Here is an 11753-nt window from a genome sequence, read left to right as displayed (position 1 = left end):
CCACAGGGTGTGGAAAACAGGGCTTCCCGTCCGCTCAGCCGTACTTAAGCCACACGCCGGGAGGTTAGTAGTTGGGTGGGTGACCACCAGCGAATACCTTCTGTTGTATGTTTTTTGCTATCTTACGATATTCATCCTGAATACAGCGAGCTACCCCTTGCCAGATTAGATCCTAGTTGCTGTACTTAGATCCATAGTCTTACTTCAAAAGCCTCTAACAATCCAATTCCTGGACAACTATTCTATTGTTAGAGCGAGTCCTTCCAGTAGTGCTTGACCCCCTGTTCTCCGTTTGAGACTCCACTGGCCAAAATGTCTGGTCCGATGTTTTCCAAGTCCCCAACAACCCCAATCGATATGCTACCCTGGAGATCATATGCAGCCAATAGCTCTGTAACATAGATGCTCAAGACGGATGCTCTTCTGTATTCCTAGAGAGTCAGACTTCCTTGATAAGGCTTCTTGTTATTCTCTACTCTAGGCATAGCAGATATACTTAACGGCTGGTTAGCAGAAATTATACCCCGTACTTGACGACATCAACATTTTTCTTCTCGTGGCTTGGCTTCCTGCTAGGGTAACGTACACTTTTGACCTAAACAAACCTAGCTTTCCAAAGGTGCGAATTGCTGCTAAGCAGCGAATCGAAACTGTCGGGAGAAAACCAGAGAGAGGGAGATAATTTGCTGCTTAAGAACACTTCAGAAATTCCGGTGGAATGCATCTAGGGGTACCAGTGCCAGGGGTAAAGTGATCGCCGGTACAACAGGTCTGCACGCAGATACTGTGTTCTGGGCAATCTTTATTGGACCCACAAACACCAGGGACCTGGCTACAATCTGCACAGAAGACACAATACCCGGCACTTATATCCTCCTGGCCAGTGTGGCAGGCAGTCCCGCCGCCGCAGCCACAGCTCCCACACCCCACAACACCACACTGGTTGTGGTCATTGCAGTTGCTTCGTGGACGACAAACACCAGAATTACAGATCTCGCTTGCTGCACACTAACCCTTGCATGTTAGAGACGGTAGTGAAAACTGATGTTCAGAGGTCGATCTACTTACTGCATGGCCACAGTCGCCGCAGTTTTGCACGGTGGTGATATCAGTACATACCCCGGAACAGAGCTTCTTCGTTATCGGTGACTTTTGAAGTGGGCCGCATTCAAAACACGGCCCTCCATTCTTGGCTGCCTGCGATGTGCAGGATCCGGGATTACTGGGGAAGTTCTGTGCACACCATTTGGCACAGGCACTGTTGCCGCCGGGGTTGCCGACTTGAGGCTCAACACCTGCGACTTTGCCCTGCTTTGTCAGTTGTATGCGCCCAATGCGTCGCCAAGTGAGCGGCGCGTAGTAGATATCTCACCAAGTAGAAGTATGGCAAGGAATTCGTATCTACCCATGATGAGTAGTCGTATAAATGAGATCGCGCCAAGAGATCCAGGTCAGATTTGAATAGGGTGTGTAAAAGAGGATCTTCGAATGTCGATTATGTCTCTGGCCAGAAGGCTTGAGACTTTTATATAAGGATTCTTCGTATAGAAGCTCCCAGAGACAGCGTTGCGTCACCGAGAGGGTCTAGTTGCGGTTCGCCCATACCGCTTCCAACTTTGCCAGTCTTTCACCTCATCCAATGCTCTGTACCAGATGAATCCGTTACGAAGAGCAGAAATTGGAGCCACGGTCACGAGAAGTTACATGTCCCACGGAGAAGTCCTTACAACGATCAGAACGACTGGCTCATCGCCATTCTTCCTCCGCTTTACAGTGGTCCAGACGCATTTTTCGCTACACGAGTTTCTCGAGTCTGAGCCCCACATGACGTGTTGTAGCATCTGCACGACTCGATTAAAGATCAAGTTCGCTCGAAGGGCGCCCATCGTATTCGGGTTGGGGTTTCCGAAGACTCGCCCCACAGGTAAAACCTTGGAATGCTCGTGTTGCTCTGAACCTCGATTTCCTCCGCTACAAAGCCCCCAATTACTCCTGCACGATGGTATGATTACTGAAATGTAGATGGGAGGTCACAGCGAAGAAGTGAATTGGACCGATCATGGATTAAGGATGTGGTTTCCGCTTAGGGCTCGGCTCCGAGTCATACTGGTTCAAATCCCGCTTGCATTCGGACTCAGGTGCCACAGGCATTCACCTAGTATTGTGCCAGAAATCGTTGAGTACACCGGTTAATTCTCTGATGTCTTGCTAATAATGTTGTCGTTCCCGTTTTGTCGTAAGCCCACAGACCTGGATCTGGCCGTTTGCTATTATCGTGTCTTAGTAGGTGTTGGAAACTTCCTCTCTTTCTGGATTGAGGCGCGATCCTCGGACGCCCTTCCGAGCTGGCTTTCATTGTGTATTTATTATCCTAATACCTGTATTGACAATTCACATGACATCCAGAGGTCCAATCGTGGGAAGGACACAATATGAGAGCAAACCCCTAGAGTCGTTTGGGTTGCATGACAAGGGGAACAGTGGTCAAGCAGGAGCGGTTGTACCGGATAATCGCAAACGAGATCGGGGGTGTGTGTTTGGTCGATGACTGATATAGGCTAGCGACTAAGTTTGTTTTTGACAGGGTGCGTATAATAATAGTTCGAGGATCGTATGGCTACCTTATAGCTAGTATGATAATTCTTACGCATTGAGGTTGTAGACAATCATTCTCCATCTTTTTCTGCCCTCATGGGACTGTTCTATTCTCTGTTTCAGTATCGAGACAATCTCAACCCACTTTGTGATATATGACATTCTTCATTATTCTCTGACATGCGATATCTAGGCAAAATAATTCTCAAGGATATGAAGCTAAGTGCATATTGAGATTATCATCCCTTTTGACGGTGGGAGAAACTTTCCCAAAGTCACCAAAGAAAAAGTAGTCCCGCGTCCTTTAGTCCGTAGATCTATACACTATCATCATGGCTGCTTGGGGACTGTACAGTAAAAGCTCACCTTTATGCTGTAGTCCTGAAAAGGGGAAACCCATTGGTCATGACAAGGAGGACCAACTGGAGCACCGGGACCGTGGGCTGAGCAATAAAAGCAGCATGTTCGATCTTGCTTGCAAGAAGGACCGTTACGGTCCTACATATCGCTTCCTCGGCAAACAGACCGGCACCTTACCGACCGGCAGAAAGGCGAATGCGAGCGAAATTCCCCGCAAATCCGTAGGCGAGACTCGCCTAATCCCCCGCGCCGGTAACGAAGCTCGACCCCTCCACTCCCGCGGCCCCGCATACTGGACTCGGGCCAGCCCACCCTTATAACTCACGATCGCATTGTACTCTCAACCACCTCATCCAACCAAACCCACCATTCATATCATCAATCAACAGTCAAACAAACTAAGCAGATCATTTTCTGCGTCATTATCATCACAAATTACAACATTTCTCCGTCTCCAACAAGATGACACTCGACACCACCACCCCTACCTCATCCGAAGTCTACCCCCCGATCCCCCCATATAAGGGTCGCTGGCACCCGCCCGCCGCATTACTGGATGCCTACAACCACATGTGGATCGACACCGACGTGTGGGCATTACCCTCGGAGATCCAATATGCCCTGTACCCGCAACCGACGCGCGGACCCGGCGCTCAGGGGAGTTACCTGGTCGTCCTGCCACCGGGCTACACAGACACCGACCTCGAGGGGCCGCGGTACCCGGTCCTTTACTGGCTGCACGGCGGGTTCTCCTGCTCGCGACACGCGGAATGGTCGCTGCGCTTCTACTACCGGAAGATGGAACTCGGCAAGATGCCCCCCTGCATCCTGATTGCCGCGCAGGCCCTCCCCAAGGGCCGGTGGATCAACAGCTACGACGGCGCGCGCCCGCTGGGCGACATCATGCGCCGCGATCTCGTGGCCGCCGTCGACGAGCGGTACCGCACGATCCGGCACCCCTCGGCGCGGTGGCTGGAGGGCCACTCGGCCGGCGGCTACGGGGCGTGGAACCTGGGGTTGAAGTACCCCGAGGTCTTTGGCGGGGCGCTGAGCTCCCTCGCCGGCAGCTTTCGGACCAAGCTCGCGGATGAAGGGCGGGAGGTAACCTACGATACGTATAATGGTAGTCAGGCGTTCTTCACGGCGAATCATGCGTTGACGCTGTTGGAGAGGCAGTTGGAGCATGTGAAGCGGGAGAAGACGGAGTTGCGGCTGTTAATTGGGGGCGAGGATGTGCGGCTGCGCGAGGCGCATGAGCATATGTGGGAGACGCTGACGGCGTGGGGGGTTGAGTTTGGGAAGGCCATTGTCCCCGGGGCGCCGCATACGGCGGAGGATGTGCTGGGGGGGTTGAATGATGAGGGGTTGCAGTTTTGGTGGGATGCGAGGGCGAAGGTGGTTGAGGAGAAGGAGAAGTGGTTGTAATGCTTTTGATCGCGCAAAGAATGCTTTAGAGTTGCTGGCTATACATTGATTTATATGGGAGTGTTGCTGGAAGTGACAGGGTGAACGCTGAACACCAAAGCAAATCCAATATCCAGATTATTTGAGATTGTTCGCGACCAGTATATATAACTCTGCTAAAATCTATAATAATTTCCCAACACTCTCGACCCGGAGTTCTGGTGTTCTTACATCTTTTACCCGAATGAACGTCTGAAGATTATATTCGAGTCAACGGATAATAAATTCATCTAAACCACACACAAGAAATCTATATCTCAACCACCAAAACAGCCCCCGGTCTCGGCACACTAACCGTTGACCCCGTAAACACCAGCCTTCCACCATTCTCATCCTCCACCCGCCATACCTGCACCAACCCACTCACCGAAAGAGCCACATACACGAACCGTCCATCGGGGCTAACCGCACACCCCTTGGGCGAAACCCCACCCATCAATCCGACCGTCTGGATCCGTTCCAACCCTCCCGTGGTGTGATCAACCCGAAAGACACTGAGCACATTATATCCCCGCACAAGAGTATAGACAAACCCTCCACCCGGATGAACCTTCAGATCAGACAGCAGAACCTTCCCTTCCGGTGGGGGGTAATTCGCTGCCAGTTCCTCCGCCGATGGGAGGACTTCCACCTTGGACAAGGAGGCGAAAGAACCATCTGTCTGGTAAGTGAAGGTCTCGATGATGGGGTGGTATTCGTAATTGACGTAAAAGACAGGGAGGGTGGGGTGGAAGGCGGAGTAGCGTGGTCCGCTGCCTTTTGGAGTGGCATGGGATGCATGGATGCGGAGAAGAGGAGGCTTGTCGGCGAGTGTGAAGGTCAAGAGCTTGTCTTGAAGCATGTCGCATTCTAGGTAAAATTTGTTGTTGTCGTTGGTGCTGGTTGGGAAGAGGGTGATAGAGTGCAGACACGAAGGCGGCGAGGTGGGTGCGTGGATGTGGATGTGGCAGGGGGCGCCGATGCGGCCGATAGCGTCGATGGGGAAGAGGACGGTGGTCGCGTCGTCATAGCGAGGGCTGATTGAGAAGCCCAATTGCGCGGTCCCGGTGATTTGAGTGGTTATAGTGGTGCGGTTGGTGAAATGCGAGACCACCAGAAAATTGCCGCTGGGGTGTAGGGCAATCCCCGCGGGCTGCGTGCCGTAGCTGGGCCAGTGGCCGAGTTCGCTCAGGCCGCCCGTCGCTCGGTCGATCGTGAAGGCGAAGATCCGCCCACCTCCGCCGCCCGCGACCTGGTGTTGCTCGCGGAACTCCGAGGTCGATGCTACTTCGTCGGTCACGTAAAGTACGCCGCGCTGAGGGTCGAGAGCGAAGCTGCCCACGTTGAGGCTGGGGATGTGGGAGGAGACGGGCGTTAGGGCTCCGGTTTCGGAATCCACCCGGAAGACATGCAGCCCGTCATGTGCACCTGGGGTCGGCATAACAAAGCTACCGACATAGGCGTACATGGCTCGTGAGATTTGCGACATGATGTTCTGGGGATTGCTGGCATGAGCAATGTGACAAAAGAAGAGCGGTGAATTATGGCAGGTCGAGCTCAAATGAGCACGAGGACAAGCTTTGAGGGGTGTTTGAGGCTAGGCCATGACATCTAGCCTATTATCACTTAGGCGAAATTAGCGAGCCGCGATCTTTAAGCTTTGGCAGGCGGTAGTTTGGCGAGCATCGCCTCGGATCGTATGGGCTGATGGATACGAGGTACAGCGCCCGTAGCTCCACGAGACACCTACAAAGCCTGCATGAGACGCGATAAAGTATAGCCGGACCTTGTTCTACCCCACGTTTCCCCGCAAAATTTGGAAGACCATTTAGAGCCGATCGTCCCCACCGAAACCATACAAGACCAGAGATGTCCGAATCAAAATGGCTGACTCCAAGGATCCCGAACTAGACATCGAACAGACCACTCTCCTCGAGAGGGCCCACGCTGCCAATGCTGCGGACCACGCACTCACCTGGTGGCAGGCCATCCGCAAGTATCGCAAAGCTGTCTTCTGGGCATGTGTCTTTTCCTTCACGCTGACCATGCAGGCGGCGGATGCGACATGCGTGAGTGGAGCCCCCACACCCTTGTTAACTCCCCCCACGCCCCCGCATTTCCCCGGCCCCCGATGTCCAGCCCTAACTAACCCTTCTGCAATGCCGGTGGCAGACCACCACCTTTTACGGCCAGGATCAATTCAAACAGCAATTTGGCACGCATGACAACGGGGTTCTGGAGATTTCCGCGAAATGGCAAACCGCCATCCAGCAAGCCATGGCGTGCGGGGAGCTCATCGGTCTCTCTCTGGCGGGATACCTTGCCGACCGATACGGCTGGAAGCCAATTCTCAGCGGCATGATGATCATGCTAGCCGGAACGCTATTTCTGTTTGCTTTTGCGAAGAACCTGGGAATGATGGTTGCCGCCATGGTAATGTGCGGGATCCCATGGGGTGCCTTCCAGACCGGCTGTATCGCGTATTCCTCGGAGATGGTGCCGACGTGTCTACGTCCGTTTGTCACCGCATGGGTGGGCATCTGCTGGGGTCTGGGGTTCTTCATTGGCTCGTTGATTGTCCGAGCCTGCTTGAACGTCCCCGGTGAATGGGGTAAGTCTCTCTTCTTCTCGCGGGTATGGTGTGAGTGACAGGAGAGCTCTTGATCTAATGATAACCTATTCAGCCTGGCGCATCCCCTTCCTTATACAATTCGTATGGGTCCCTCCGCTCCTCATCTGCTTCCTTCTCGCCCCGGAATCCCCTTACTTCCTCGTCCGCACCGGCCGTCTCGACGACGCGCGCGCCATCCTCCGCCGCATCCGCAGCGACAACACCACCCCGGAAGAAATCGAGCAGACGATCGCTTTGATCGACTACACGAACCGCATGGAGGTGGAGCTCAATGCCTCCAGCAGCTACGCCGAGTGCTTCCGGGGCAAGAACCGCTGGCGCACGGAGATCGTGTGCATCGTGCAGATGGCGCAGACCTGGGGCGGGAACGGGATCAACGTGCAGACGGTGCAGTTCCTCGAGCAGGCCGGTCTGTCTGAGCACGGCGCCTTCGACCTGAATCTCATTCTCAACTCCCAGTATCTGACCTTCGGGCTGTTCTGTATCTGGCTCATGACGCGGTTCGGCCGGGCCACGATTTTCATTACTGGGTTGATCATCAGCGATGTGTTTCTGTTCGCGATCGGCGTGCTCGGGTGCGTCAAGCAGAGTACCGAGGTGTCGAATGCGGTGGGCTCGTTGTTGCTGGTCTCGAGTGTGGTGTATATTGCTACGGTGGCGCCGTCGTCGTACACTATTGTGGTGGGTCCTCACGCATTTTTCTTTTGTTGTTACCTATCCGTGACTTCGTACTGATGTGAAAAATGTGGGAATGAATAGGGCGAAGTCCCATCTGGCAAGCTCCGAGCCAAGATGATCTCCCTCGCTCGGGTGGCTTTCAATGTGAGCTCGTTGGTCTCGAATGTGCTCATCCCGAAGATGTTGACCGGTGGTTCGTGGAACCTGGGTGCCAAGACTGCATTCCTGTTTGTGAGTGATTCTACCTTCTTATCCTGTTGTTCTTGTTAAATTTTCTCTTATTCGTGAATCCTCGCAGGCCGGTACCAACGCCCTCATCTGGATCTGGTGCATCTTCCGACTACCAGAAACGAAAGGCCGCACCTTTCGTGAGATCGATTACCTGTTCGAGAGCTCGGGTCTGCATCCGCGCAAGTGGCGGAACGCAAAGATCGATGTTTTCGAAAGGGATGACGGTGCTGACCAGCATCACGCGGGAGGTGAATGCGGGGTTGTAAAGAGTCAGGCTGTTGAACATGTTGAGTACAGCGGTTAGTAACAGTATTAACCTGGTTTTGGCAATGAGAAAGAGAGACAGGCTGGCAAGGTGACATGTGGTTGTTGTATGGGAGGAGAGCATGGTATACCTAGTCATATAGTAGCTGACGAGACAATGATATGAGAGACCTGAGTTTAGGCCTTAATAAACGCATAAGCTACACACTTAGACATTGAAGAGAAGATTAGAGGATTATGATTCTCTGAGATACAGACATCTTCCTTGGCGATCAATGAATTGATTAGAGCATATGATGTATTTTCCAGTTTGCAATATTTCACCACGATAGACAAGAGTAAAACTGCGGCCTCAAGAAGATATACACACATCAAAAGCACCGTGGTTCGATTTAGTGTAATATAATCTTTGATATATTCCTGTGGCATTTCATCATTGCCCCGCGATCCTTTTTTTTTTTTTTTGCACAAATAAACATTCACTAATGCTATCCCTCATCATCAACCAGTACGAAAGCGCGCAACTTGACATTACTCCTTTCCAACTTTCACCCAAACTAAGAAAGACCGACCCATTCTAGACCCTATCTTCAACCTCTCTCCGCCGCTCCTCTGTCCGATCCTCAGTCTCGTCCACCCCAGCCACCCCCTCCGCCACAGTCCCCTTCCCGTTTTGTTTTCTTTTCCGCTCCTGAAGCCAGTTCTTCGCCGCCTCCTTCTCGCGGGCATCATCCTCGCGCTCCAGCGAGTAATCCTTGACGAAGAACACACAGAGCAGGAACTGTACCCCCGCCAGCACCGTCATCATATAATAGGTCACCTGCACACCTTTGGCTGTAGCCACCCAGAAAGAGGTCAGTACCAGTCAATGCCATCCAGGGACGGTAGGTGTGGCAACAAGAAACCCACCATACGCATCCAACGCCTCCGTTACCTCCACCTCGGACAATCCACTCATTGACCTAATTGTCGTCGGATCGGATACGATGGCCGCAATCACAGCGGAATCAAAGTCCAGGCCAGTCAATTTCGAACTATACCAGAGAGTGACACAGTTAGCTTGTTTCGTGAACATATCATATCATCTGAAACACCGCCCCCTGTTCCCCTTCCCCCCCTACCCAGGCCCTAGTCCTCGTGATAAAAAGAACCAGACCCACCGAACAACATTATTCACAATCGCCGCACTCGCCGCCACGGCCAGCGTCGACCCCATCATCCGGAGGTAATTCCGCGCGCCCGTCACGACGGCCATCTCGTGCCGCTGCACAGCCGCCTGGATCGCCACCAGCGTCGTCTGCAGGGTCTGTCCACTCCCCAGTCCGGTAATCAACTGGTAGACGACGAGCTTCCAGGCGGGTGTGGCAGGGTCCACGGTCGTGAAGACCCCCGAGGCGATCGTCCACAGCCCGTATCCGACGATCAGGTTGATGCGGTAGCACCCGTATTTGGAGACGAGGAAGCCGGAGGTGAAGCTCGTGATGATCTGGGAGAGGACGAGCGGGAGGATGAGGATTCCAGAGCGGAGGGCGGAGTCGCCCTGGGCAACTTGGTAGAATTGGGGGAGCTTTGTGGTTGTGAGAAATGGATTAGGTTTGTAGTGTGACAGGATGGGGAAGGGGAGGGGTGGAGTACGTAGTAAAGGTTGACGAAGGTCATGAAGCCGGTTAGGAAGGATGTGGTGATGCACACGGCCACGTGGGTGTTTTTGAACATTGTTACTAGAGGGGAATTTGTTGTTAGTGTTGGCTTGGAGGCTTGGAATAGGGGGTCGGGTTGGGGACTTTTCGCAGGTAACGAACATGGGATTCTTTGGAGATAGATGGATTAGCAAAAAAACACCATTGAACGCAACGGGGAAGCTTACAAAGGTAGTCTGGCCACCTTGACCTCAACCAACATAAAAGCCCCTATGAGCGAGACTCCGATCAGCAGCGGAGCCAGAACCGCCGCCGAGGTCCAGGCATATCGCGTCCCAGCCCTAGAAAAATCACGCCCGTCAGTCAGCCTATGAACCTACCACAACCCACGACAGAAATGCCAGCCTCACGCACCAGGAAATCGGCAACAGAATCGCAATTGAAGCTGCAAAGCTAATCAAGCTCCCCCAGCCATCAATCTTCCTGATCTTCTCCATCGCATTCCCTTCGACCTTCTTGAGCGGCAGGGCAAACGCGACAATCACGATCGCGACCGCCGACAGCGGAACACTGATATACTAGAAGTTGAAGCTCCACGTTGATCAGCATTTCACATTACCAGCACACCCAGAAAAGAGTTGTGATGAAGAAACGGGAAAGGGATACATACAAAACACCACCGCCACGAAGTCTTCTCTGTGAATACGCCTCCGATCACCGGCCCCATCGCCGTCCCTGCGGCGACCACCACGCCGATGATCCCTTGATACTTGCCCCGATCCTTGAGGGAGACAACATCGGATACGACAATGCTGACGACCGTGACAATTCCGCCCCCGCCAATTCCTGCAATGGCACCTGCAGTAACATTTCCATGGGATGCCAGTCAGTTGTCATGTTTGGACTTCTCGTCCACAAGAGTGAAGAATTACGTACGCGAAACAATCAACATAATCATGTCCCGCGACACTCCGGACAAGACACTCCCAATCAGGAAAATCCCCAACGAGCCGAGCAGAATCACCTTTCGACCAAATATATCGCTCAGCCGGCCGTACAGGGGCTGGCAAGCGGTGCTGGTGAGGAGGTAGGCGGTGCCTACCCACGCCACGATGTCGGCTTCGTGAAATACGGCGCCCAGGGTTGGGAGGGCGGTGGCGACGCTGTAGTTTCCTTGTTATTATACAGCCGTAACAGCAGAAGAAAAGTATATGTAGATAGCTTACATGGTTTGATTGAGCATGGAGCATAGCATCGCAGTCGATAGGCCGGAGAAAACGATCAGGAGCTGGCGCATTGGGAGAAGATTCGTCTGCGTTTGGACGGGCGCATCTTTGCGGGTGCTGCTGTCGCTGTCGGTGTTGCTGGTGGAAGTTACAGCCGGTTCTGGGGCTGTGATCATTTGAGTAGCAGCCTGCTTCTCATTGTCGGTGGGGTGTGTCAATTGATCTGACATTATTCTCCGTTGATATAGTTGGTGTATAGGTCAATGGACGGCGGTATGTGGGAGATCTCGTTAGGTGTCAGTGACTTCCACGATTCAGAGTCAAAGAATCAGCTAATTAAGTTAGTCAGATATGAGCCAAGGTACTGGTAAAGGTCTCTCGCCAGCGACTGAGAGCTGAGCACGAGAATTGCTATGTCGAAAACAAATAGGCATTAGGCTGGGCAAGATGCTCGGTGTGCTCGCTCGCTGCTGTCACAGCCCGATCGGGCGGGTATACCCGATTGGGAAGCGAGGGACGCAGGCGAGGCTCGCCTAGGAGAGAAAATTTCTTAATGTCTCCTCGCGATGAGTCGCGATGAGAAGATAACGTATGGCTATCAGATCGTTGCGATCTTCGCTTCGGATCCTTCATAGAACAAGAAAAATATAGTGCACGTCCTTTGTCTCCAGCATTATTTCGCTC

The 11753-nt window shown here is 53.0% G+C and overlaps 4 protein-coding genes across 4 annotated transcripts; 2 read left to right on the top strand and 2 right to left on the bottom strand.

Annotated features, from left to right (window-relative positions):
- Positions 1–3417: 3417 nt before the first annotated feature.
- On the top strand, positions 3418–4380 carry BO86DRAFT_430021 (alpha/beta hydrolase; the record flags this gene model as incomplete). Its single annotated transcript, XM_025675671.1, has 1 exon — positions 3418–4380. One exon carries the CDS (start codon positions 3418–3420, stop codon positions 4378–4380), a length of 963 nt encoding a protein of 320 aa, XP_025527852.1.
- Positions 4381–4669: 289 nt separating this feature from the next.
- Positions 4670–5887, bottom strand: BO86DRAFT_430019 (lactonase family protein; the record flags this gene model as incomplete). Its single annotated transcript, XM_025675670.1, has 1 exon — positions 4670–5887. The coding sequence occupies one exon, from the start codon at positions 5885–5887 to the stop codon at positions 4670–4672; it is 1218 nt and encodes a 405-aa protein (XP_025527851.1).
- A 394-nt stretch (positions 5888–6281) lies between these two features.
- On the top strand, positions 6282–8243 carry BO86DRAFT_379205 (MFS general substrate transporter; the record flags this gene model as incomplete). The annotated part of the gene is made up of 5 exons (XM_025670664.1): positions 6282–6467; positions 6571–7009; positions 7083–7711; positions 7790–7939; positions 8007–8243. 5 exons carry the CDS (start codon positions 6282–6284, stop codon positions 8241–8243), a joined length of 1641 nt encoding a protein of 546 aa, XP_025527850.1.
- A 537-nt stretch (positions 8244–8780) lies between these two features.
- BO86DRAFT_312704 (MDR family MFS transporter) lies at positions 8781–11245 on the bottom strand (the record flags this gene model as incomplete). Its single annotated transcript, XM_025667968.1, has 9 exons — positions 8781–9037; positions 9113–9237; positions 9364–9770; positions 9926–9986; positions 10071–10184; positions 10258–10421; positions 10514–10701; positions 10780–11006; positions 11070–11245. 9 exons carry the CDS (start codon positions 11243–11245, stop codon positions 8781–8783), a joined length of 1719 nt encoding a protein of 572 aa, XP_025527849.1.
- Positions 11246–11753: the final 508 nt, after the last annotated feature.

This window comes from Aspergillus japonicus (assembly GCF_003184785.1).
Source record: "Aspergillus japonicus CBS 114.51 unplaced genomic scaffold BO86scaffold_23, whole genome shotgun sequence".
In the NCBI taxonomy this organism is placed as follows: domain Eukaryota; kingdom Fungi; phylum Ascomycota; class Eurotiomycetes; order Eurotiales; family Aspergillaceae; genus Aspergillus; species Aspergillus japonicus.
The sequence above is the reverse complement of the archived record's forward strand: the minus strand, read 5'-3'. Positions and strand labels throughout refer to the sequence as shown.